The sequence below is a fragment of the Nomascus leucogenys genome, chromosome 6, assembly GCF_006542625.1.
Source record: "Nomascus leucogenys isolate Asia chromosome 6, Asia_NLE_v1, whole genome shotgun sequence".
In the NCBI taxonomy this organism is placed as follows: Eukaryota; Metazoa; Chordata; class Mammalia; order Primates; family Hylobatidae; genus Nomascus; species Nomascus leucogenys.
In genome coordinates this window covers 103,271,917-103,294,903 of record NC_044386.1, presented here as the reverse complement: position 1 = coordinate 103,294,903, position 22,987 = coordinate 103,271,917, and the positions used below count along the sequence as shown (strand labels likewise).

Genomic DNA, 22,987 nt, shown 5'->3' with positions numbered 1-22,987 from the left:
CACGTCCGGCTAATTTTTGTATTTTTAGTAGAGGTGGGGTCTCGTCATGTTGGCCAGGCTGGGCTTAAACTCCTGACCTCAACTGATCCGCCCACCTTGGCTTCCCAAAGTGCTGGGACTACAGGCGTGAGCCACCACGCCCGGCCCCTACCCATCCTTTAAAGGGATACCCCGAATGTCTATGAACACTCAGATAAAACTGAACTGAATTTGAATCCACTTGTACTACATTTGTCAAGTCTTCGTTTGTCTACTTCTTGAGAACTTTAACAGCTGTACTGGGTTGGTTAGTGTCGCCCTCAAAATTCATGTCCTTCCTGGAACCTCAAAATGTGACCTTATTTGGAAAGAATGTCATTGCAGATGTGATTAGTCATGATCAGGTCATACTGGAGTAAGGTGAGCCTTTTACCTAACAGGACTGGTGTCCCTATAAAAGACACAGAGACAGAGACACCCAGGGAGTATACCATTTGATAACAGAGAAAAGAATGGAGTAACGCAGCTACAAGCCAAAGAACACCAATGACTGCTGGCTCCCACCATTAGCTAGGAAGAGGCAGGAAGGATGCTATTCAGAGTCTCAGAAGAAGCAAGGCCCCACTGACATCTTGATTTCCGACTTCTAGACTCCAGAAAGCGAGAAAATGTATCTGTTGTTTCAAGCTATCCAGTGTGCGGTACTTGGTTATGGCAGCTTCAGAAAACTAATATGACGGCAATTTCAATTTCTACTTTATCTCCCTAGCCCCGAGAGTACCATGTGGATGTTAGAGTACAGGATTACGTAGGCTCTCAAATCCCTTCCATGGTAAAAGAACGATTGGGCTTCCAGCAGTGGCCAAGAATTGCCAGACGCTTATGAGCACCTGCTGCGAGATGCTTGTACAGTGAATGCTCAGTAAAGTGGTGGCCATTATAACCGCAAGCAATGAGGCTACATAAATAGTAAGAAACCAAATACAACAAGAGGCAGCGGGAGCAAAGAGAGAAACAAGGGCAGCTGAGGAAGGAAGCCTCAATTCCCCGGAGGATATCCGCGGGCGGAGGAGATGTGAATCTGCAAGTCGTTCTCCCAGACCCCGCTAAGCGACTCCCGGCCCTCTCTCCACTCCCTACCGCCTTCGGACCCAGCAACAACCGAATCCTGTGCAGGCCTTCCCTGAGTCCAATGCGACTCTCCTGGATAACGTCAACTACCTGATCGGTTCTGAGCCTGCGCGCCTCGGCGCATCCAGTAATAACACGCTGGTGCGTGGGGCGGGACTTCCTCTCACGCACAGGAAACGAGAAGGGCTTTTCCGCCGGAAGGAGAGGGGATTTACTAGGAAGGTGGGACGTTGGAGGGGAAGTCGCGTGGAGTAAGTCGTGTCTCTGGCCACCCAGCAGAGCCAGTGACAGCAGCGTCCTGGTAGGCAGGCAGGCGTATCAGGTTTCAGAGGATGCGGCTGGGAACGGGAGTAGAGGTGAGAGGTCGTTGCATCTGTCGCTGTGTGTATCTTTTGGAGGTTCAGCGCCACCAGCGGCCTGGGCCTCATTCATCGCGCTTACATTTCTCCACCTCATTTGAAGAACAAGCTTGGTAGCCCACGGAGCTGAGGTTAGTATAAATGCGGAAAAGAGAAGTATGCATTCACCAGACTGAAGTTTACAGTTTTCACATAGGTTGTGCTGTCCTGTGTCCCATAAGGGCCTGCGAGAACCCATACATTCTGAATCGGTGACGCCTGCTGGAGGCAGCAGCACCTGTTGCATTAATTTTAGAACACACACACGGAGTTGGTAATTCTTAAGCTTCCTGAATCTGCTGGCAGGCATTTGGTGTCAGAAGCAGAGCAAAACCATCTTGGTCATCTCCCTCCTTTTAGCTTAAACTGAAGCATGATGAGGGGAGATAGGCCGAAAATTATACAGCTTGTTAATAACAGAGCCGAGAGTGAAAGCGCGATTTCTTCATTTTCAGCCCGGAATTATTTGTTCTACACCATACTGTTTCTTTCCATTGCTAGACAATTCGTCTTTTTTTACGAGGTTGATGGGGAGTTGCAAGGAGGAGTGAAGAGGGTGGTAATGTACGTCTACATACAGTATAAATCCGTGAAAGGCAAAATCTGTGTGTGTTAGGAGTTAGAATTGTGTCAGTCATCTACATCTTCCATAGTTTATAGATGGAGATGAGTCTGTCACGTCGCTTCTGTCATTTCCCTTTTAGCAACAAATGTGTAGTAACAATATGTGAATAAGGAACTTTCATTGCCTGTTACATACATTTACACAGAACGGCCTGGGGTTCACTGAACAAGCTATGTGCTCACCCTAGAAAACTGATTCTGTAGAGTGCGCTGCAGTCAAACCTCAGCTGTTTTAAGTAATCTTACATTTGGTACTTGTGTGGCTTAAGTGTCTTGTGCATTACTGCAGTCATCTCTCTCATGTTATGAAACGGAAATGTGTTGTAGGAAAGTGGCAAGCCTGTGAAGAAAGTAAGTGAGCCTGAGGCCCAGAAAACCATACATTAGCAAATATTGAAAAACTGTTCACATCACATAGGGGATATCTGAAGTACTGAGGAGCTCATTCAACCAGATGTTCATTGTGGGGAAGCCATGAATAGCCTCCCTCTCCTGGGTTCAAGCGATTTTCCTGCCTCAGCCTCCCAAGTAGCTGGGATTACAGGTCCGTGCCACCATGCCCGGCTAATTTTTGTATTTTTAGTAGAGACGGAGTTTCATCATGTTGGCTAGGCTGGTCTCGAACTCCTGACCTCAGGTGATCTGCCCGTCTTGGCCTCCCAAAGTGTTGGGATTACAGACATGAGCCACCAGGCCCGGCAGGTTCATATTTTTAATGTTTCCTTCTACTCCCCAGGCACACACAAATTTGAAAGCTGCTTTGCTTTCTAATAAAGAGGCTTTTCCTTTGATTTGGAAGATAATTTGATGTCTTTTTCCTCTTTGCAGCTATATGAGCTCCCTGAAAGCACAAAGCAGTTATTTCCATCTTCAGATCATTCAGAGATTATGAAGGCACAAACCCTGCCTTCAATTTGCTTATAGTCAAGTGGAGCAGACACAAGTCAATGATTGCAGTATAGCCACTTAAGTAATCTAAAAGAGGTGAGTGTGGCACTAAACCTCTCCTGGGAGGGGGAGGAATAAGGCAGTGTTTCCAAGAGGTGATTTTGGAGCTATACAGGCATTAGGTAGACAAGGAAGGGGAGGTCCATTCTGGGTGCCTAGGACTCTGTGGCTGATTTATAAATTGTAAATGGTACAAAAAACAGTGTTGAGTATCTTTTACCTTTCTCCAGAGTACTGTTCTTACTTTTGGATTGTGCTTCTTGTTTTTTCCTTCCCTCTCCCTGTCACCTTTAAATTAAATGAATGTTTGGAAGGAAGTAGGAGGGTAAGAATCTTTCTGGGTGGCAGAATAATAGATGGGTCTACCAGCAGCAATATATATACCCAGTAAAGCCATCTCTAAAACTGTGTTTCTGCATTGTTACAGTGCATAGTTGGGAAATCTCAGTTTTGTTGGCTGTGTACTTTCCCAGTGAATGGATTATATTCCTTTCTGCGATCCAGTCTGTTTGAATTTAAGGGCATCTCTTAAATTCCTTTCAAGCAAGAGACCTAACATTTAGACTTAGGAATGAGAGTAGGAGAGACAGCAAGGTTAGAATCCAAGTTCATACTACCCAAATATTTTTATTGGCTATGTCTGAGTGACTACATGTTGTTTGAATCAGCTGCAGGCTAATTTGTAACATTTCAAATAAATGTTAGTTTAACTCCTCCAGGATTTGAGTAAGGTGAAAATAGAGCTAAAAACCATGATTCTGTCATAGTCTGGGAAAATGAAAAAGCAATCAATTAGTGAGTTGGGCTTAATTTTTTTTTTTCTGGAATTGGTGATGGCAGAAAACAAGCAGTAAAGTAGTCAGACGTGATACACTTGACAAGAACCACCACCTGTTCAGTAGCAACTCTAAAATAAGTACTAACTTAGGGGCAGTTGTTGTGCCCAGGTCATAGTCATACTCCTTCCAGGGGACCTCCTGATGACAGAAAAGATGCTGACCAGCGGGGGTCTTCTTTCCAAATAACAAACTTTTCTCTTGCATTAATTAACCATTGGTTACAGTGAAACAAGCATATGTACAGAGTTAATCTCCTATAGCTTGAAGTTATAAATGATCTTTGAGTATCTTGACATGTTAAAGGACAGTGTTTTAAAAGCTGGATTTAGTTATGTTCTTCTGGAGACTAAGAAAATAGAGTCCTTGAAATCAAGCTGACTCTGCTTTTAGCCTCCTAAATGAAAAGGTAGATAGAACAGGTCTTGTTTGCAAAATAAATTCAAGACCTACTTATCTACCAACAGCAATTACACACTTTCCATTGTCTTTCTATAGAAAATAGGAGTAGTACACTTATAGATGAGAAAACTGGAGAAAGACATAGTGAACATGTGAGAATCTTGCTCTACTAATTGATAGGAAGGTGACTAGAAATTGGAGAAGTTGTCTTGGTAAGTTGAGGAGAGGACTTTTCTTATAATGCAGTCTGGTAGCTGAACCTCCTTGCATCAAAAGCAATACAGTCTTATTTACAGAATGCCACATCACAGTGAATTGTACTGTGGACAGCTTCCAGTGTGTGAGTTGTGGAAGATGATGATTTTAACAGATTTTGGAGGATGAGAAGTATTAAGAAAAAGGCCCCACTGCCCATGCATTTGCTCTGCTTTTTACTTTTGACCAAGTATACACTTCAGAAATATCTTATTGGATGTGTACAAGTGATTGTGTGTCATTTGAACCAGCAGGAAGTAATTTATTAAACACACTTTTCTAAATAAAAGTTATTTAATTTTATCAGAAATCAGTGTCATTTTAGATTGCAAGTCTCAAACCAACTTTCCAATTCTGACTTGTAAGGGTGCCTTAAATTCTGAATACTGTACTCTGTATTACTAAACCCATGTTCATTTACACCAAGATTCTGTGGTGGTTTTACATATTCTTTTTCCCGTTTGTTAAGGTGGGGAGGCCACAGCTTATGTGAATGACTTTCTCAGGAGTTATAAAGTGATACAGGTAAAGCTAAGAAAAGAACAGATTTTGATATTTTTTGTTTTAACTGTCCAGTGTTAGGGATTGTGGCTACAGTGGTCTAATTTTTAAAAACTCCTTTTTTGCTTTGTTTTTTAACAGACTTATCAGCAGGTTGCAGGTGAACATGGCCTTGAGGTAAATCCTGTCCCTTGCTGAATACAGTTTCAGTACATTGTTTATAGTAGTTTCAGGAATTGAGATTTTTTACAAAAATACAAAAGTTTTGCTTGGTTCTGTTCTAGATGTTTTTCTTCTAAATAAATGAGAAAGATGTTTCAACAAAGGCTCTTTATGCTGAATAATTTGATGCTAGAAGTTGCTAATCTGCTTTAAGTGGATTTTAAATGTCAGACAATTCTAGACAGTTTTTTCTTGGTCAAATAAAAATGTAATTAAAACTTTATAGGTGTTGAGTTTTTAATCCATTTATCTGTGTTCATATTAACATGTGTAGTATTCCATAAAGCCTACTAGAACCCTGAATTCAAACTTGCCTTCTCTGTGATATCCTGTTTCTTACTTGATAGTTTCTATTTCAGTAGCTGGGAACTTTTTTTTTTTTTTTTTGAGATGGAGTCTTGATCTGTCACCCAGGCTGGAGTGCAGTGGTGCCATCTCGGCTCACTGCAAGCTCCACCTCCCGGGTTCACACCATTCTCCTGTCTCAGCCTCCCAAGTAGCTGGGACTACAGGCACCCGCCACCAGGCCCGGCTAATTTTTTGTATTTTTAGTAGAGACGGGGTTTCACCGTATTAGCCAGGATGGTCTCGATCTCCTGACCTTGTGATCCACCCGCCTCCGCCTGCCAAAGTGCTGAGATTACAGGTGTGAGCCGCCGCGCCCGGCTAAGAACATTGTTAAATATACATAATATGTATCTTTTAATTGTTTATAACAAACTATTTCTGTGCTTACATCTGCTGTCCCTTGTTTCAGAGTAGACAGTCCAGCTTGGCAGGATAGGTGTGTGTGTGTATAACGAGTTATTAAATTGTCAGTGCGAATTGTTAATTCAGGAATCTGAGCTGCCATTTATACCAGTAGGCAGAGTTTAGTAGGAGATGAGAGTCTTTCAGTTTGTCAGACTTTGCATGTGCTGGAAAACATCAGAGGTTTTTTGTTTGTTTGTTTGTTTGTTTGTTTGTTTATTTTTGAGACAGAGTTTCACTCTTGTTGCCAAGGCTGGAGTGCAGTGGCACAATCTCGGCTCACTGCAGCCTCTGCCCCTGGGTTCAAGCAATTCTCCTGTCTCAGCCTCCCGAGTAGCTGGGATTACAGGCGCCCACCACCATGCCTGGCTAATTTTTTGTATTTTTAGTAGAGATGGGGTTTCTCCAGAAAACATAAAAGTGGACTTTTGTTTTTTTAAACACAAAACCTTAAATGATGAGATTAGGGCATATCTGGGTTTAGAGGCATCTGTGGGACATGATACTGAATTGTAATTGCTTCACAAATGGAATTATTCTGCAGCTTCATTCACAAGCTTTGAAAATGCTATGTGTGCAGAGCTTAAGTGGCAACTGGAAACTTGAACGGGAGAACCAGGAATGTAGCTGATGGAGTTGGGCATTGAGCTCACAGAATGTCCTGGGGGCAGTGAGGCAGGATGCCTGAAAGCTGCCTAGCTAGAGATCAGTCTTCTTTCCCGTGCTCAGCTTTGCCCTTTGGTGGGCTGTTAATTTCTTTAAAAAATTGTTGTGCATTTGCTAATATGCCACAGATGCCCTTCTGTTCTTTCACGCTGCCTCCATTTTAGGTTTTTTCCCATTTCTTGACCATAGGCCAAGGCCCTTTGTTTTGAAAGAGCCCTGCCATCCTTCACATGGAGAGCAGTAAGAGGCCAAAGAGCAGTGGCTGAAGAAGATACTAATTTATTCAACAAATACTTGGTGACAGCTGTTATGTGTTAGCCCTTGGTGATCTAGCAATGAACAAAACAGGCACTGTCCCTCCCTTCATGGAATTAAGCATTATAGAGGTAATTTCAAAATTAGAGAGTGGTGCATACTGTGTAAGAGTGGAACAGGGTATTATATAGAGTACACAGTGGAAGGGACCTCACCACAGTGCTGCTCACTATTGGGAAAACGAGGGTAGAAGACATTGAGAAGGGCACACAGCTTCCCTGGTTCTCTACAGACAGCCTCTCGCCTTCTCAAGTGTATTCTTGGCTGACTCATGAAGTGCATGGGTGTACTGGTGCTGCTGGAGCCATTAAGACTACCCTCCTCCTCTCCCAAGCTCTCTAGGTCCTGGAAACTCAAGATATTTTGCATATACACAAATACAGTTTGACAGCGTTAAAGACTTTTGAGTTCATTTAGTCTGAGCCTTTATTTTACAGCTGGGCCTGGTAATGACTATCCTAGCAGCACACAGGTAGCAGCACACAGGACTAGAATCCAGGTTGGGTGAAATGAGCACCAGCACACCAGTCTGTCAGATAATAGCATGAGCCATAAATTGTGCTGGGCACATGGTGCTTAAATGCCGGTTCAGCCAGCTAAGGCGTGAGTGGCTGCGAGAGGGGTAGGCATGGAAGACAGGAAACTGGACATCCGAATGTTCTAATAGAAAGTGACATGTTTTGGCATTGAAATGCCATTATGTACCTTTAGACACCCAGGCTTTTCCAAAGAAAAACAGGGATGCACAAATTCGTGAAGCTGACAACTAAATGTATATAGATGCTGAGAAAGGTCCACATTGAAAAATGACAACTTTGAATTTTCATAGTCTAATAGAATGCCAATCTTCTTTGGTGGAACTGTTACTCTTAGATCTGGAGTTGTTCTGTTGTGCAGAAATTCATACTTATGCCTGAAAATTAAATTTGACATAATGAAGTTTCAGTAATTCTATAGATTGACTATAGAACATTTCATACTAATTTTATTCATAGTCCTGTGATTTTGCTATTTTCTAGTATTAAATGACTACCAAAGTGACAAGCCATTTCTAAAACTATATTCTCTAAACTATCTCTTTTCTAAAATTTGTCCTAAGAAACGTTTTCTTTTCTTTTTTTTTTTTTTTTTTTTTAAGACAGAGTCTCGCTCTGTCACCCAGGCTGGAGTGCAGTGGCGCAATCTCGGCTCACTGCAACCTCGGCCTCCTGGATTCAAGCGATTCCCCTGCCTTAGCCTCCTGAGTAGCTGGGATTACAGGTGTGCACTACCAAGCCCGGCTAATTTTTGTATTTTTAGTAGAGACAGGGTTTCACTGTGTTGCCCAGGCTGGTCTCGAACTCCTGAGCTCAGGCATTCCGCCCGCCTTGGCCTCCCAAAGTGCTGGGATTACAGGTGTGAGCCACTGCTCCTGGCCGAAACATTTTTCAAACATCATTTTTTCTCTAGCAACCTCTTAACCTAAGAAATTTACCTATAGCATCCTGAACTCTCTTGCATCCAAACTAGCATGAGAATAGAACATGTTTTTAAAATTTGGATTAGACATTTGAAACGGGGAACCTTGTGATTTTCCATGTGATAAAATGGGCCTCTTGGTATAAGCTCTTCTATGCACAGTTACTCCAGTTCTTAAACTTTCAAATTGAGTGGGGAGCCAGTGGGCCTGTTACCAATCAATATTATATCACTATCCATGCTCTGCATCCTGTGTACTTTGAAAAATGGCAGAGATCAAAACCTGTCACAGGAATTTCCTAACCCTGCTACCTACAGATATTTGAAGAGCTCTTTGTGTCAACAGGCTAGTCTAGGTTACTGGGATAAGCACTTGGAATATGATCTAAACGTGTCAGAGGAAGCCTGCCTGTCTCTAGCCCATTTCACCTTAATTTAATTAAGCAGCTGCCAGAAGCTATATGAGTCCTTTCCTCTACTTTCTCTGCTACCACCAATAGAGTCTAATACTGAGCCAAAAATGCAAGTCTGCTAGGAGACCTTATCCTAGGAGACCTTATCCTAGGATACCTTACCTTCATTCTCCACTTGTAACGTGCGCGTGCACACGCACACACACACACACACACACACACCCCTACATCTGTAAGAAACTGGCTTGGCTCTAGCATTTGGCCTGTAGCTTTTGCCCTTCCTTTGTCATTCTTCTGTTTTCACCCCTCTTCTATTCTGTCTTCTTACCCCCGTTATTCCTCCCCCTACACACGGACTTCTAGGCTTTCTTTATGCTCCCTTAGTTTTACTCTGCCCCTTGTTCTTGCCTTTCTAAAGAACAGACTTTGATCTTTAGTCTTACTTCAGGCAGAATCCCCAAATAAAGTATCTGCCTCAGTGTATGGTAATTCTTGGATTTCCCAAAGTGAGTGTGAGGTTTAGTAGATTTCATTAGAGTCTTCATCTATTATCGGGGGGAAGTTGGTCTTCCCACTTAGGCTTGGGCATGACACATAATGTGTAAATAACCATGATAGAAGATCGTGGGCAGAGAACATTGGATAAACATTAATAGGATTCATCAAACCAAGGAGGGTCAGAGGCCCATTTTATAAGGTGTGATAGGAAAGCAGTATGGGGTCTTGTTTTTCAGTTTTTGAGGTGAAGGAAGGTTGTAAGCATGGCCTTTTAAGTCTGAAAGTTTATTCATTGGCCTGGGCTTCATGAGACTTTTTTTTCCCACTATATGGAACTACTCCTTGTATAAAGACGGAGTGCCCAGCAGCAGGAGCAAACCAGAATTAGCCATAACTACTAAGCCTCTTGCCCACATTTACTTAAAAAGATGGAACTGGGGCTTCAAAGCAAACTATTGGCTTAATACTAAAGGTGAACAGAAATGAAAAATCAATCACTTAAGTGGTTAGGAATGAAATCTTTGGAGCCAGACTGCTTGAGTTTGAATCCAAGTTCCAAATCCATGTGGTTTGGATTATCTAATTGCTGTGAGGTGTGGTCTTATTTTTATTCTTTTATTTTTGTTTATTTATTTATTTATTTTTTTAGAGACAGGGTCTTGCTATGTTGCCCAAGCTGGCCTTGAAGTCCAGGGCTCAAACAATACTCCCACCTCACCCCTGAGTAGCTGGGACTACAGGTGCACACCACTGTACCCAGCATTCTGATTTTTAAAATGAGATAACACAATTGTGAGAAGTAAATGAGATAATGCATGTAAGAGTACTTGGCACATAATTCTCCATAAATTTTAGCTATTTTTAGCTCAGAGAAAAGCTGTTCTTTCTCCTCTTACTTGGACTTTAGGGAAAGTGGCTGGCAGCAACTCCTGAAATGTCTTAGAATATTTATAAAACATAACGTGTGTCTTAATTATTGCTAGTGAAAAGGTCTTGCTGTAATCTTTCAAAAGCAAATTTTAATTGTGAGTATCCAGATTTTACTTTACCTTGATGATGCAAATGTGTGCCTCATGCACCAGGAGAGGCAATTTGCTCCCAGATCCTCCTGTTTAGGGACATCTTCAAAGGCCACACCAACTGTGTAGTCCAAATGCTCATCCACCTCCACCTCCCAGTAATGGTGCCCTCGGACTGGAATTAGATTTCCCATGACAGCAACACACCTGGTTTTAGAAAGTGGAAGCATGTGTGATCTGGGGTGCCCCAAGCCTGGCTGTGCAGGTCAGTGACGCCAGTTGCTGGGATCAATCAGTCGGTGGTCTACGAATGTGGTGGTAGGTGCTTCTGGATACTTAACTTGTAAAGCACCCTTAGCTCTCAAAGCTCAGTGGGCTGATGCTGAAGATTAGAGATTATGATACTTTTTGGTAATGGGAGAGGAGGAGGCACTAAACCAACAGAACAAGTTTTGTTTGCTCTTTAAAATGGGGCTTTTGTAGAAAAAGGTTTGGTTCACTTGTTCATAAAAAAAGAAAAGGGTTGAAAATACACAACACAGCACGGTTAAGGGAACCATAAGCTTGAAGTTCACCACCATTGCTTATGGTACTAAATGAACATGGAAGGCCTTTGAGGTAGCCATCATGTTAGGGATGACTCCTGGTGGAAGACAAGAATTCAGAGGCCAGCCCAAGAAGAACAAGATAGCAGATTTCTCACAGATCATTAAAATCTACCTCCAAGGTTGCACTGGGAACAATTATACTGACAAAGATTAGAGTTATGTTCTGTTCTACATCAGCAAAGTATCAACAGAGGAAGGTTTTCAGTGAAAATCAAATTATATTAGTATCTCCAAAGTGAATGTTCTACCTTCTTCAGGAGACTCCTACATTAACCAAAATATATATAGACCTCAACATCCCTAGAAAGATTTGTTCAGTTTAAAATTTTCTCTCTACTTTCAAAACCCCAAGTTCTTACTACCCAAGCAAAGCGTTGGGAAGGAAGTTGCATGTTGGTTAACTTCTACCTCGGTTACCTCACCTATAAAATGAGGCCATCTCTGCTTCAAGCTCCAGACTCACATTTCCACCTGTTGTTTCAAATTCCAAATGTCCCAAATGGAAATAGTCATATTCCCACCCCTCTTATCTACCAAAGTTTAGGGTGTAGTGGGGAGGGGTACATACTTCTCACATCTCCATTTTGGTTAGTAGAGTCATTATCTACCCGGTAACCCCTTGATGGAAAACTGAGATGGGAATAATGTAGTGGCTACAAGCTCACCTTCTAGTTTGATTCCTGCTTCAACCTTTAATAGCATTATACTCTTGGGCAAGTTACTTCTCTGTGTTTTAAGTTTTCTCATCCGTCAACTGGGATTGATAATAGTACAGGGCTGTTAGGATGATTGCATGAGATGAAATACATTTAGCACTTGGTAAGCACTCTATAAATATGGCAATATGATAGTCCCTGACTCATCTCCCTCTCTGTTGCCCTTTAAACAGGTGACCACCTAGCCTTGTTGGTTTTATGTGCTCAACAGCAGTTGACTTCCCTGGCTCCTCTCACCCACCCTGCTGTGTAGTCAAGCCCTCCATAGTCTCCTCTCTGGTCTCTTTGTTTCCCATCTGCCTCTGCCTTTCCCTCTCCCTCCCCAGCTCACGTTCTACCATGCACTGGAATCTTTCTGAAATGTAATCTGATCTTGTTCCCCTGCTTTAAATCCTCCAATAATTCTCACCACATAGAGGATAAAATCCAAACTTTGTGTGTGTATTGGACTTTCTCCGACTTTCCTGCCTCATCTTCCACCTCTTCCCGTCATGGATCCTATACTGCAGACATAACCAAATTCCTTATATTTCTCCAAACATGATCTTTCCGGCTTCTTTCATATGTATATGTACAAAGCAATTATCTGCCTTGTTGGCCTAGAGAACTCCTATTTATCCTTCATGCTTTTGTCCTTCCAAGTCTTTGTCCTTGGGACTCCTACAATGCTTTGTCCATAAATCTACCTTACCTTTAATATGTGTGCCTTTTGCACGCACGTCTCCCCAACTTGAGATCTGAGTCTTAGGTGGGTAGGGACTGTATCTTCATCTCTTTATCCCCCAGGACAGCACAGTGTTTCACAGGGCAACAGATATATTGGCAACAGGATATTAAAATGGGACTCTCTAACTCAATTTGGCTGGATCCCCAAAAGCCAAGAATCAAACAATGGGTGTAAAGAACTCCTGTATTTCATGGTGAGATGTTAGAAATACACTCCCTAGGCAGAGGTTTAGAAGGAGAGAGCCAAAAACTGGGTTCACAGCTTTTCAGTGTAACAACAAAGGGTTGAAGTTGAAGATGCTTGAGGCTTTGTCTGCCCAGAGAGCTTTCTTATTCACACAAAGGAAGAGTGAAATAGCAGTGGCCTCATCTAAGGTGTGTGTTTTTCCAGGACCAGGTGTGACTGGAAACCACCACAGGGATGCTGTCTTAGTGCTGTTTTTGAGGGGGTCCTGTCCAAGAGGGCTTCCTGTGAGGGTCAAAGAGACCTCAGCAGAAAGATGCTAGAGTTGTGTGGATGCAAAGGTTGAAGGGTAGGGAGGGGGACTGCCTGGGCCCACAGCTGCAGTCAGAGGGGCTTATGACAATGCCTATGAGAGTAGCTTTAAATGTTGCTTTGGTGTCAGTCAGGCAATACCTTTATTGCTTCTTACTCCTCTCTACACCCCCCAAACCTGAGTTGAAAGGGCAGAGGAGGAAAGGACAAAATTTTTTCCTCTGCACCTGCTGTTTCACACTGACACTTGCATACAGTGGCTGCTTAACCCATGTGCAGTAAAAAGGCTAGCAGGAAGCCAGGGTCAGAGGAAGAGCCAGGACCCAGCTAAGGAGGCTGGATAGTTTTCCATCAGTGGCCCTTCCAGCCCTAATACGAGAGCCCCTTTGCTTCCCTAGAAGATCCTCTTGACTCTAAAAATCAACCTACCAAGAACTATTTTTGCCCTGGATATCAGGAAGCTGAGAGGCCATATTTATGTTTAATCCTAGAAACTGAATTAGCCCTTGAAGTTAGCCTGTGTCCTTTCTTTTCTCCCATTGCTTTGATTTTTCTATTTCAGTGTTTTTATTTGCCCCTTATTTTGTCTGTTAAGTTTGGAAAGAAGTAAGGAATATGTAAGTAATTTCAACATGTGTTGTGTACCAAACTCTAGAAATAGCTGGACCAGCCAGCCAGCCTCTTTGGTGGGCCACCCCGCCCACAGGTCATGCACCAGCACAATTATGGTTTTCCCCAACTTTGGAACAGACTCACTCCATGGCCAGTTTTCCATCAGGAGTTTTGCTGTAAGGTACCACAGTGCAGGAGAGAGAGCATTGGGCTAACCGGTGGGAGACCTGGGTCCTTGTTTCTGTTCTCCCACTAGCCTACAGCATGACCCCTGTGAAGCAGGAGAACAGGGTCTGGGGGCAGGGAATCTAAGGACTTCCTAGAACTAAATTAAATGGAAAAACCCCAACCTTCTAAGTCCAAGTAAATAGCTTTGTATTTCAGCACGGCAGGAAACATCCTCTTCATTTGCATAGGGTGTACACCAAGTAAATGACTTTGTAACTTCCCTTTAGCCTTTTCATATACATAGGGTGTACACCAAGTAACCAGTGGGAACCTCTAGAGGATATTTAAACCCCAGAAAATTCTGTAACCTGGCCCTTGAGCTGCTTGCTTGGCCCACTCCCACCCTGTGGAGTGTGCTTTCGTTGTCAATAAATCTCTGCTCTTGTTGCTTCATTCTTGCTTTTTTTCTTGTTGCTTCATTCTTTACTTGCTTTTTTTTTTTTTTTTTTTTTAAGAAGGAGTCTCACTCTGTTGCCCAGGCTGGAGTGTAGTGGTGCCATCTCTGCCCCCACGGGTTCAAGCAATTCTTCTGCCTCAGCCTCCCGAGTAGCTGGGATTACAGGCACCCGCAACCACGCCCAGCTAATTTTTATATTTTTAGTAGAGATGGGGTTTCGGCATGTTGGCCAAGCTGGTCTCAAACTCCTGACCTCAGGTGATCCGCCTGCCTCGGCCTCCCAAAGTGCTGTGATTACAGGCATGAGCCACCGTGCCTGGCCTCTTTCCTTGCTTTGTTTGTGCATTTTGTCCAATTCTTTGTTCAGAATGCCAAGAACTTGGACACCCTCCATTAGTAATTCCTGTCCCACCCTCATGACCTCTGGCTGCTCCAGCTCTGGGAGCCTAGGACCCGGGGACCATGCCCTCCCAGGGGACCGTGCCCTCCCCTGACCTCACCATCCCAGGGGGCTCTTCTGCCCGCACCTGCTCGACCCCTCTTGCCCACACTCCTCTGGGTCCTCTCCCCATTAGGCTCCTCCCTCCTCACTCATATCTAGGACTCCTTTTCCCTCGAGGCTGCCTCCATGCCATATTCGGATTTGACCTGAGTAATAGTGCACCTTTGGGAAGTTCACAGAACGCCCTTGTGAGCGGTTGACAAAGTACCTGGTGAAGCGAGTGTCGCTGGGTGACAGCTCCCTGGCGGGGGTTCTCCTTTCACTTCGTACGACTGTAAGTCCATCTTCAGAAATGGTCAGCCAGGGATGGCAGGTGTCCTTGTTTAGGCGAAAGTAGCTTCCTGTGGGAGGAGGAACACACAGAAGACCCGCAGCCAATCACTTGCTTTCTCCACGTGGGCGGTGGTCCCTGGCTTAGCTTCGTGTGGGATACACCTAAGCCTGGACCTGGCCTAGTAATAGGCGTCCAGTTAACAAGGATGGCAATTAACACTCATTGGTCAGTCTTGTGTGCCTAGTATCCCCTTCAATCCTCACGACGACCCTTAGAAACAGGTGTCACTATTTCCATTTTGTAGATGAGGAAACGGAGGCACAAGGTGGTTAAGAAATCAGCTGGCAAATGATAGAACTTAAACTTGAATCCCAAGCCCCTCTGATTCCAGAGGCTGTGCTCTTTACCTCTAGCTGTAATGCCTGTATATGGATAAGAATTTCTAACCTATTTGCCAAGGGAAATAGGAATTGAGGGACTTCTTAATGATCCATTTGACTTGCAATTAGGGCAGTGTGGGACACCGCTGAACTCCTTCTGGCCTGACTTGCCACATGTCCACATCTGTGCATATTCATCAATTTCCCAGTGAAGTCATAGCAGCACTGGGTCTGCCACAGAGTGGCCACTTTGGGTCCCAGAGACTGTGTGGGCTGGGGCACAGACCTATGGTGTGGACTGTAGCTGGCTCGCTCCTCATGCTGGGGCCCCCCATGTTGAGGGCTCGCACATAGATAATGTAGCTCCGCCCCGGCTGCAGCTGCACCAGGGACGCGCAGGTCGGGATGCCCACAACAGACCTGTACAAGGAAGCAGAGCTGCAGTCAGAATGGGGCTAGGACACCCGGGCCCAAGCACCAGGCATCCCTTTCAAAGTTGGAAGGTTTAACTCACTCTCGCGCTCCTGTCCTCTGACCCACACTTAACAGCAGCACAGCCAGAAGTGTTGGCTCCCCCTCTGCATTCCCTCCCACAGTCTCTGGTCTGCTTTTCTCACTGCGTTGCTACTTCTTGTGTTTGTGGCTGTCTCCTCTCCAAGTCCCTCATTCTGGTTTCCCAGGCACCCAGCACCGCGCTTGGCATATGGCTAACACTGCATCATGGAGTGTGCATGCAGTAGAATCCAGTGTGTCTCTGTCCATCTGTTAGGATCATAATGTCTCTGAGGTCAGGGGCTGAGTAACGCTATTCTTAGTACAGTACTGGGCCCATAGAAGGCCCTCAGTTCAGCCAGGTGCAATGGCTCATGCCTGTAATTCCAGTACTTTGGGAGGCTGAGGCAGGTGGGTCACTTGAGGTCAGGAGTTCGAGATCAGCCTAGCCAACATGGTGAAACCCCGTCTCTACTAAAAATACAAAAATTAGCCGAGTGTGGCAGCAGGTGCCTATAATTCCGGCTACTCAGGAGGCTGAGGCAGGAGAATTGCTTGAACCTGGTAGTTGGAGGTTGCAGTGAACCAAGATCATCATGCTACTGCCCTCCAGCCTGGGTGACAGAGTGAGACTCTGTCTCAAAAAAAAAAAAAAAAGGTCCTTGATTCATGTTTATGAACAAACAATTCTGACTAGAGCTGAAAGGGTTAACTACTGTTAACCCTCTGAGAACAGCTGCCTATTGGAAATAATCCAATGTATTTAAATTGTACTGTACAGAAATACAAGCTCATAATTGCCACTGTCTATATTGCTGCGGTTGCCAACCCCCACGTCAGTCCAGTGGAGAAAAGTCTTTAGGATGATGCCCATTTACCAATACAACACCCTTACCTAGATGAGGCCAAGTTGTCCAGGTTATCTTCAGGCTACAGCTCTGGGCCAGAGGGGCACTTTTACTTATGCATTCAATAAATATTAACTAAACTCCTTAGGTTCCAGGCACTGTATAGGGAGGCCCTCAGGAAAAACAAATGTAGTCCCTGCCCTCATAGAGCTTACAGTCTAGATGGGAAGAGCAGCATTCTTCAGGCAATCACTGGAAGGAATGTAAGATGGTAACCAAGATAAGTTGACAGTGTGCTGTAGTGTATAATGGTGGGGGGAGGATGGCTTTTGAGCAGAGCTGTGAAGAATGCTGAGGAGGTAACTGGAAGAAAAAGGGACAGAGGAGTCTCCTACATAGGAGAAGCATGTGCCAAGGCCCTGTGGCAGGAAGGAGTGTGAAAAGTAGGAGGAACTGAAACATGACCAATGTGGTGGGAGCTTGAGAGGGAGGGGAGCTGGTGTGGGAGGAGCTGGAGAGGCAGGAAGGGGCCAGAGCCTGTGCAGGAGTTTTGCCTTTTCTTCAGCAATGGGTCGCCATGATTGGATTTGTACTGGAAGAATACACACCAGCTCAAAGGTCATCTCTCAGGTTACTGACCAGCCCTCTGATGACTTAATCTTTGTGAGTTGGTCCTCACAGTCAAGTGCTCCTAAAGTATCAGCATAAATTGCAAAGGAAACCTGAACCATTAGGATGGCCAGAACCACTGGACACACTGCCCCACTCCTGAGTATCTCCAGAGTGGATTACCAAAGTCAGCCTCCATGTGGCCATGGACACACAGATTCCACCTGGAACAGATGGATGGGTGGCATATGGCCACGTTTCAAGCCTGGCATTTAGCATAGAAGAATCTGCTTCCCTAACAGTTGACACCAACCCCTCTTCATTTCTCCAGCTCCAGGGCAGTGCACCGCTGTGTTCCACAGCAGGGGAGCCCCTGGTCCTGGTGGCTGGTACTGGCCTGCCTGGGTGGTTCATCCCCTTTCACAAACTTCTGTAAACCAGAGGGAAACCTATGCTTCCTCCATCGTAGGCTGCTGTAAACGCATAGGTTCTGCGAGCCCTTGTGGTCACTGAGTCCAACCCTTATCAATTTGTGAACCCCTCCAGCTCTCTGAGAATGAGGGGTGAACATGAGCTTCCAGACAGTCTTCTATGATAGATGAAACATTCTTTGTACATTGAGCTGCAATCTCTTTTGTTTTCGCCTATGGCTTTCACCCTCTCCTCTCTGAATTCTAGGTAGGTGGGTCTTTTAGTTCCTCCAGCAGCTAACTCCTGCCCCAGGGCCTGTGTCCATGCAGCCCCCTCCCCCCGAAGCACCCCTGCATTCGCTGTTCTTGGGGCTCAGTCTTTTCCATCTGTTCAGGTCTCAGTTTAAACATCTTCTTTATCCAAAGTGGATCCTCACCTCCACCACCATTCTCTGTTTCATTACATTTCTTTTTCCTTCCTAGCACTGCATATTTTACACATTGGTTTGTTTTCTTGCCTTTTGTCTATTTCCCCACCAGACTGTCAACCCCATTAGGGCAGGAAATTTGTCCATCTAGTTCCCAGTGCCTTGCACAGGACCTGACACCACCCAGGCACTCAATGCTTGTTGAATGAATGAATGAATGAATGGGAAACCTTACTTGAGCTAAAACAACAACAACAACAAAACATGAGGTTCAACCAACTTATTCATTCACTCATCATTCACCTTCAGTAATAGCATTCCAGCTACTTCTCATGAACACTAAGCAACCAAAACTTGAGATTCCTGCGTATCAAAAATGCCAACCTTCTCTTCAGACTCCATATACTTCCTAAGCCATGTCACTGTATCAGGTGTCAGGGCTCTTGTGCCCAGCAAATGCCCTCATGACTCACTCAGTTACACCCGAGGCGTCTGGACTTTCAGCCTGGGTCAGCTCCACAGTGTACGAGTCCACAGGATTCAGGTTCCCAGACTCCCAGCAAATCAGCACAGCCTCTTCACAGCTCCTTATCTCTTTGCTTTTAATAACGGGGGGAGAAGGTGCTAAATATGGGAGAAAGGGAGAGATGAACAACTGTTGTGTTCATTTCCAGCCATTTTGTTCAGAGCCATGGACAAACATTACAGCCACCTTCTTCCTCCCACAAAAGAGATTCAGTGCAATAAAAAGCAAATCAGGGAATCCCTTCCAGGTGTTCCTGGAGTAGAAGATGGTTGCAAGGTTTAAATGTCAGTGTGATCAAGAGTAGCAGTTTTTTATATTTTGAGACTAACCATCAGAAAATGTCACTGTCACTGTCGGCTGAGTGCAGTGGCTCACGCCTGTGATCCCAGCAGTTTGGGAGGCCAAGGCGGGTGGATCACTTGAGGTCAGGAGTTCGAGACCAACCTGGCCAACATGGCGAAATGCCATCTGTTCTAAAAATACAAAAAAAAAAAAAAAAAAATCAGACGTGGTGGCAGACACCTGTAATCCCAGCTACTTGGGAGGGTGAGGCAGGAGAATCACTGAGGTTGCAGTGAGCAGAGATCGTTCCACTACACTCCAGCCTGGGCGGGACTCATCTCAAAAAAAAAAAAGAAAAAGAAAATGTCACTGTCAAACTAGGCATGTAGATTTTGTGTGTTAAATAAAAGAAAAAAATGTACACAGCTCTTCCTACCCTTCTGAATGAAATCAAGAGCCCTGCCGTGTCTAGAAACCCATGACTCCTGTGTCCCCTTGAATGAAAGCCCTGCTATAGGAAATGAGTAGCCCATTACCTGTCATGTACACTGCACGCTCGCTAGAGGGGCTGGGGCCAGCCCTGTTGTGAGCTGTGACCCAAAATTCATACTGGGTGTTTGGCACAAGGTTTGTCACTGAGCAATATGTTTCTTTGATGGTCACCGTAAACTCTGGGGAAAAAAAAGATAAGAATTCAACCCTAAAAACTGGCCAAGTGCCTTCAAATTTATTATGCCAAATCCTACAGTAGTAGATTACAAAACTGGCTGTAAATTCCTCCCATCCCTGTATGCACTCCCTCTGCAGCATGACTTTGCTGCTCCTTCCATTCAGAGCTTCCTTCCTTCTCTCTATTCCTAGAAACTGGGCTTAGCTATGTGACTAGCTTTGGTCAATGGGGCAATAGCAAACGATGCAAGCAGAGGCGTGGGAAGTGCTGGTGCACAGGGGCTAGCCCTCTTGCTGCTGGGGATGCTTCCACTACCATGTGAGCAAGCCCAGGCCAGCCTCCTGGAGGATGTGAGACCGCAGGGAGAGAGACCCCAGCTGCCCAAGTTCTCCTGGCTATCCTATCTGAGACGACAGTAAATGAGGCCATCCTAGACCAACCAGCCCTACCCAAGGTGGTTCAGAATAGAACTGTTTGGCCAGCCCAGAGAATTACAAGAAATAATAGGGCCGGGCACAGTAGCTCATGCCTATAGTCCCAGCACTTTGGGAAGCTGAGGCAGGTGGATCACGAGGTCAGGAGATTGAGACCATCCTGGATAACACAGTGAAACTTCATCTCTACTAAAAATACAAAAAATTAGCTGGGTGTGGTGACATTTGCCTGTAGTCCCAGCTACTCAGGAGGCTGAGGCAGGAGAATCACTTGAACCTGGGAAATGGAGGTTGCAGTGAGCTGAGATTGTGCCACTGCACTCCAGCCTGAGCGACAGAGCAAGACTCCATCTCAAATAATAATAATAATAAATAAATAATAAATGTTTGTTATTTTAAGACACTAAGTTGTGGGGGTGGGGAGGGGGTTTGGTTATGCAGCAAAAACTGACACAACTCCAGACTTCCCCAGAATCTTGAAAGGCAGTGATAACTCCTTAATTTACCTTCCGATATCAGTTCCTTTATAGCAAAATGGTCACTTTGAAAGATCTTTATAGATTGCCATGACACAGCCCCAATACAATGGCTTCTGTGTATCTGCAGGGGGTGCTAACAGGGTTAATTTGTGGCAAAAGCTGGGGTTAATCAAGTCTGACTTCCTAGTCTCCAACCTCCCTTTTCAAAGCTCCTCGCCCCTCTCCATGTCCTCTTTAGTCCTTATTCTGACCACTCTCACCCTCCCTCATCATCACTTAAATTTACTCTTACTTTTCTCAAGAATTCCCCTTCTTTCCTGGGCAGAAACACCATCCTCAGCTTCTGAAACTCAGCCCTCCACCTGCATGGTCTGGTACAATGAGCGGAACTTGGGGCAGGACGCCTACACACCTGATTCACATCCTCGTTCTGCCATAACTCACTGTGTCCTCACAGACAGCTTCTTTCTCTCTGAGTCTCAGTTTCCTCATCCCTAAAATGGAGATCTCTAAGTCTCTTTCCAGCAATCCCACTCCAACCCCACATGCCCAGGACAGGCGCTGTCAGGATGGCCCTGATCCCTTGAAATCTTCAGATGTTCAACTGGGGCTCTTCTGTTGTGTGACCCTCCCTCCTTAAGAGAGAATGGCTTATTGATTATTGTAGTGTGGGGGGGCCCTACCCCAGCTGTAACCCCACACCAGCCAGTCCCATTTCCGGGGAAAAGGATGTTGGCCAAGAGCTGCCCAGAGTGGAGGCCGGGGGCCATCTCAGGAGTTGTCTCCTCCTGGGAATGTGGAGCTGATCACCAGCAGCCCTTCCAGGCTGCAGAGGCCCCCTCACCCCTCATGGCATCTGCAGATGAATCCTCCAGTTTCTCCTGCAGCACAAGGCTGCTGTGACAGGAGCACCAGCCTGACCCTCAGATGCCAGGACAAGCTAGAACCCAGCCAGCTCAGCAGGGCCTCCTTGACAAGGGGCACCCCTGTCCCCTCCTGCACACAGGGCAGCCAGAGACTGGTCCCAGGGACAACTCTGACCCAATGGCTGTAGATATGCTCCAGACCCCTTCACCTTGCCTTGCTGTCCTCCCCAGTCAGGCCCCAGCGTGCCTTGCTAGCCCTTTCTGCCCTGTTCACCTGCCTGCATCCAATTTGCATGTGTAGACCCATCCTGTCTCTACCATCCCAACTGCCAGGAAGACAGGGCCCAGGCCCCTCAGGGGCCTGAACCATTCCCATGAGCACAGGCTTGTTCCTGGCAGAGCCTCACCTGCTCGGTCCTTCCCAGGTGAGCTGTCCTGCACTGGCCGGTAGGACAGCTGATAGCTCTCCACAGTGTCGTCAGAGTATAAGCTCCAGCACACTCGGACTGAGGAACCTGTGGCTGAGTTAGGGACCTGTGGATTTATGACTGGAGCAGAAGGAGCTAGGAAAAGAAAAGAAAAAGAGGAACCTCTAATAGAGGTGTGGGGTAAGAGTGGCCCCTTTCCCATGACCATTGATCCCCCCAATGAATCCACAGCCTTTGGGAATGGAAGAGATAGTCCAGAGTAGACAAGGATGGGGACACACAGCCTCTCAACCATGAGTCTGCAAAATACAACCAGTATATCTATTCTTGCTTTGACAAGTGCAGATGAGCTTAGGGAGCAGGGGTCGGTGACAGGGACTCAGGCCAAGGCATAGATTGCGAGTCCTGCTTCAGGTTGTGGGTCCTCTGGCCCTTCCATGGCACCTAAAGAGGCAGGACAACCAGGATCACAGCACTGCTGCCTCAGCAGAGAGAAAGAAGCCTTCAACAAGGAGGCTCTGCTTTCATTGATGGTGTGGGGAAAGGGGACATCCAGGGAATGTCTCCCACATTAGTGAGAGAAGATGGGGGTGGCCCAATTGTGCTTTTCAGAACCAACTTCTTTAGAGTCCATCTACTAAGTGAATTCTTTTCTTCTCTGTAGGTGAGTACTTCTATCTCCCCCACCCCTATACAATCTCACACACACAATCAAGAATAAGAACAAGTGGTGTTTTTCCTCCATAATTCTTTCTGTCTGTCTCTTTGAGACAAAGTCTCGCTCTGTTGCCCAGGCTGGAGTGCAGTGGCATAATCTCGGCTCACTGCAGCCTCCACATCCTGATTCAAGTGATTCTCGTGCCTCAGCCTCCCGAGTAGCTAGGACTATAGGCACACACCACCATGCCCAGCTAGTTTTTGTACTTTTAGTAGAGACAGGGTTTCGCCATGTTGGCCACGCTGGTCTCAAACTCCTGACCTCAAGTGATCTGCCTGACTCTGCCTCCCAAAGTGCTGGGATTACAGGTGTGAGCCACTTGTGCCCAGTCCTTTCCTCCATAATCCTTCTCCTATGGCAGCATCTCCATCCCAGACTTTTAATATCCTTAGTTTCAAAGGTTGAAATTGATCAACCCATGTAAGAGCACAGCTGAACTTAAA

General features: G+C 45.4%; 1 protein-coding gene, 1 long non-coding RNA gene and 1 other non-coding gene across 6 annotated transcripts in view; 2 read left to right on the top strand and 1 right to left on the bottom strand.

Annotated features, from left to right (window-relative positions):
• The first annotated feature begins 1,293 nt into the window (after positions 1 to 1,293).
• Positions 1,294 to 5,519, top strand: LOC105739974. Of its 2 annotated transcripts, XR_001115974.1 has the most exons (4): positions 1,294 to 1,600; positions 2,961 to 3,116; positions 5,043 to 5,098; positions 5,216 to 5,519. It is a non-coding gene; the product is annotated as an uncharacterized LOC105739974 (long non-coding RNA). The 2 variants fall into 2 exon arrangements; XR_004030585.1 differs by having other exon boundaries at positions 2,961 to 5,519.
• The window catches only part of FSD2 (fibronectin type III and SPRY domain containing 2), a 52,956-nt gene continuing 33,656 nt past the window's right edge, over positions 3,688 to 22,987 (bottom strand). For 2 of the 3 annotated variants that reach the window (XM_012507534.2, XM_012507535.2), the window contains 6 exons: positions 21,806 to 21,961; positions 18,615 to 18,765; positions 15,641 to 15,774; positions 14,909 to 15,041; positions 10,446 to 10,622; positions 3,688 to 7,940 (listed from right to left, as the gene is read on the bottom strand). In XM_012507534.2, coding sequence (XP_012362988.2) covers positions 7,688 to 7,940; positions 10,446 to 10,622; positions 14,909 to 15,041; positions 15,641 to 15,774; positions 18,615 to 18,765; positions 21,806 to 21,961 — 1,004 coding nt within the window. In that variant the 3' untranslated portion in view covers positions 3,688 to 7,687. Of the gene's footprint in view, positions 7,941 to 10,445; positions 10,623 to 14,908; positions 15,042 to 15,640; positions 15,775 to 18,614; positions 18,766 to 19,485; positions 19,621 to 21,805; positions 21,962 to 22,987 lie in introns of all 3 variants that reach the window. The other variant, XM_003268455.3, reaches the window with a different exon arrangement.
• Positions 4,259 to 4,385, top strand: LOC115835749. The gene has a single exon (XR_004030772.1).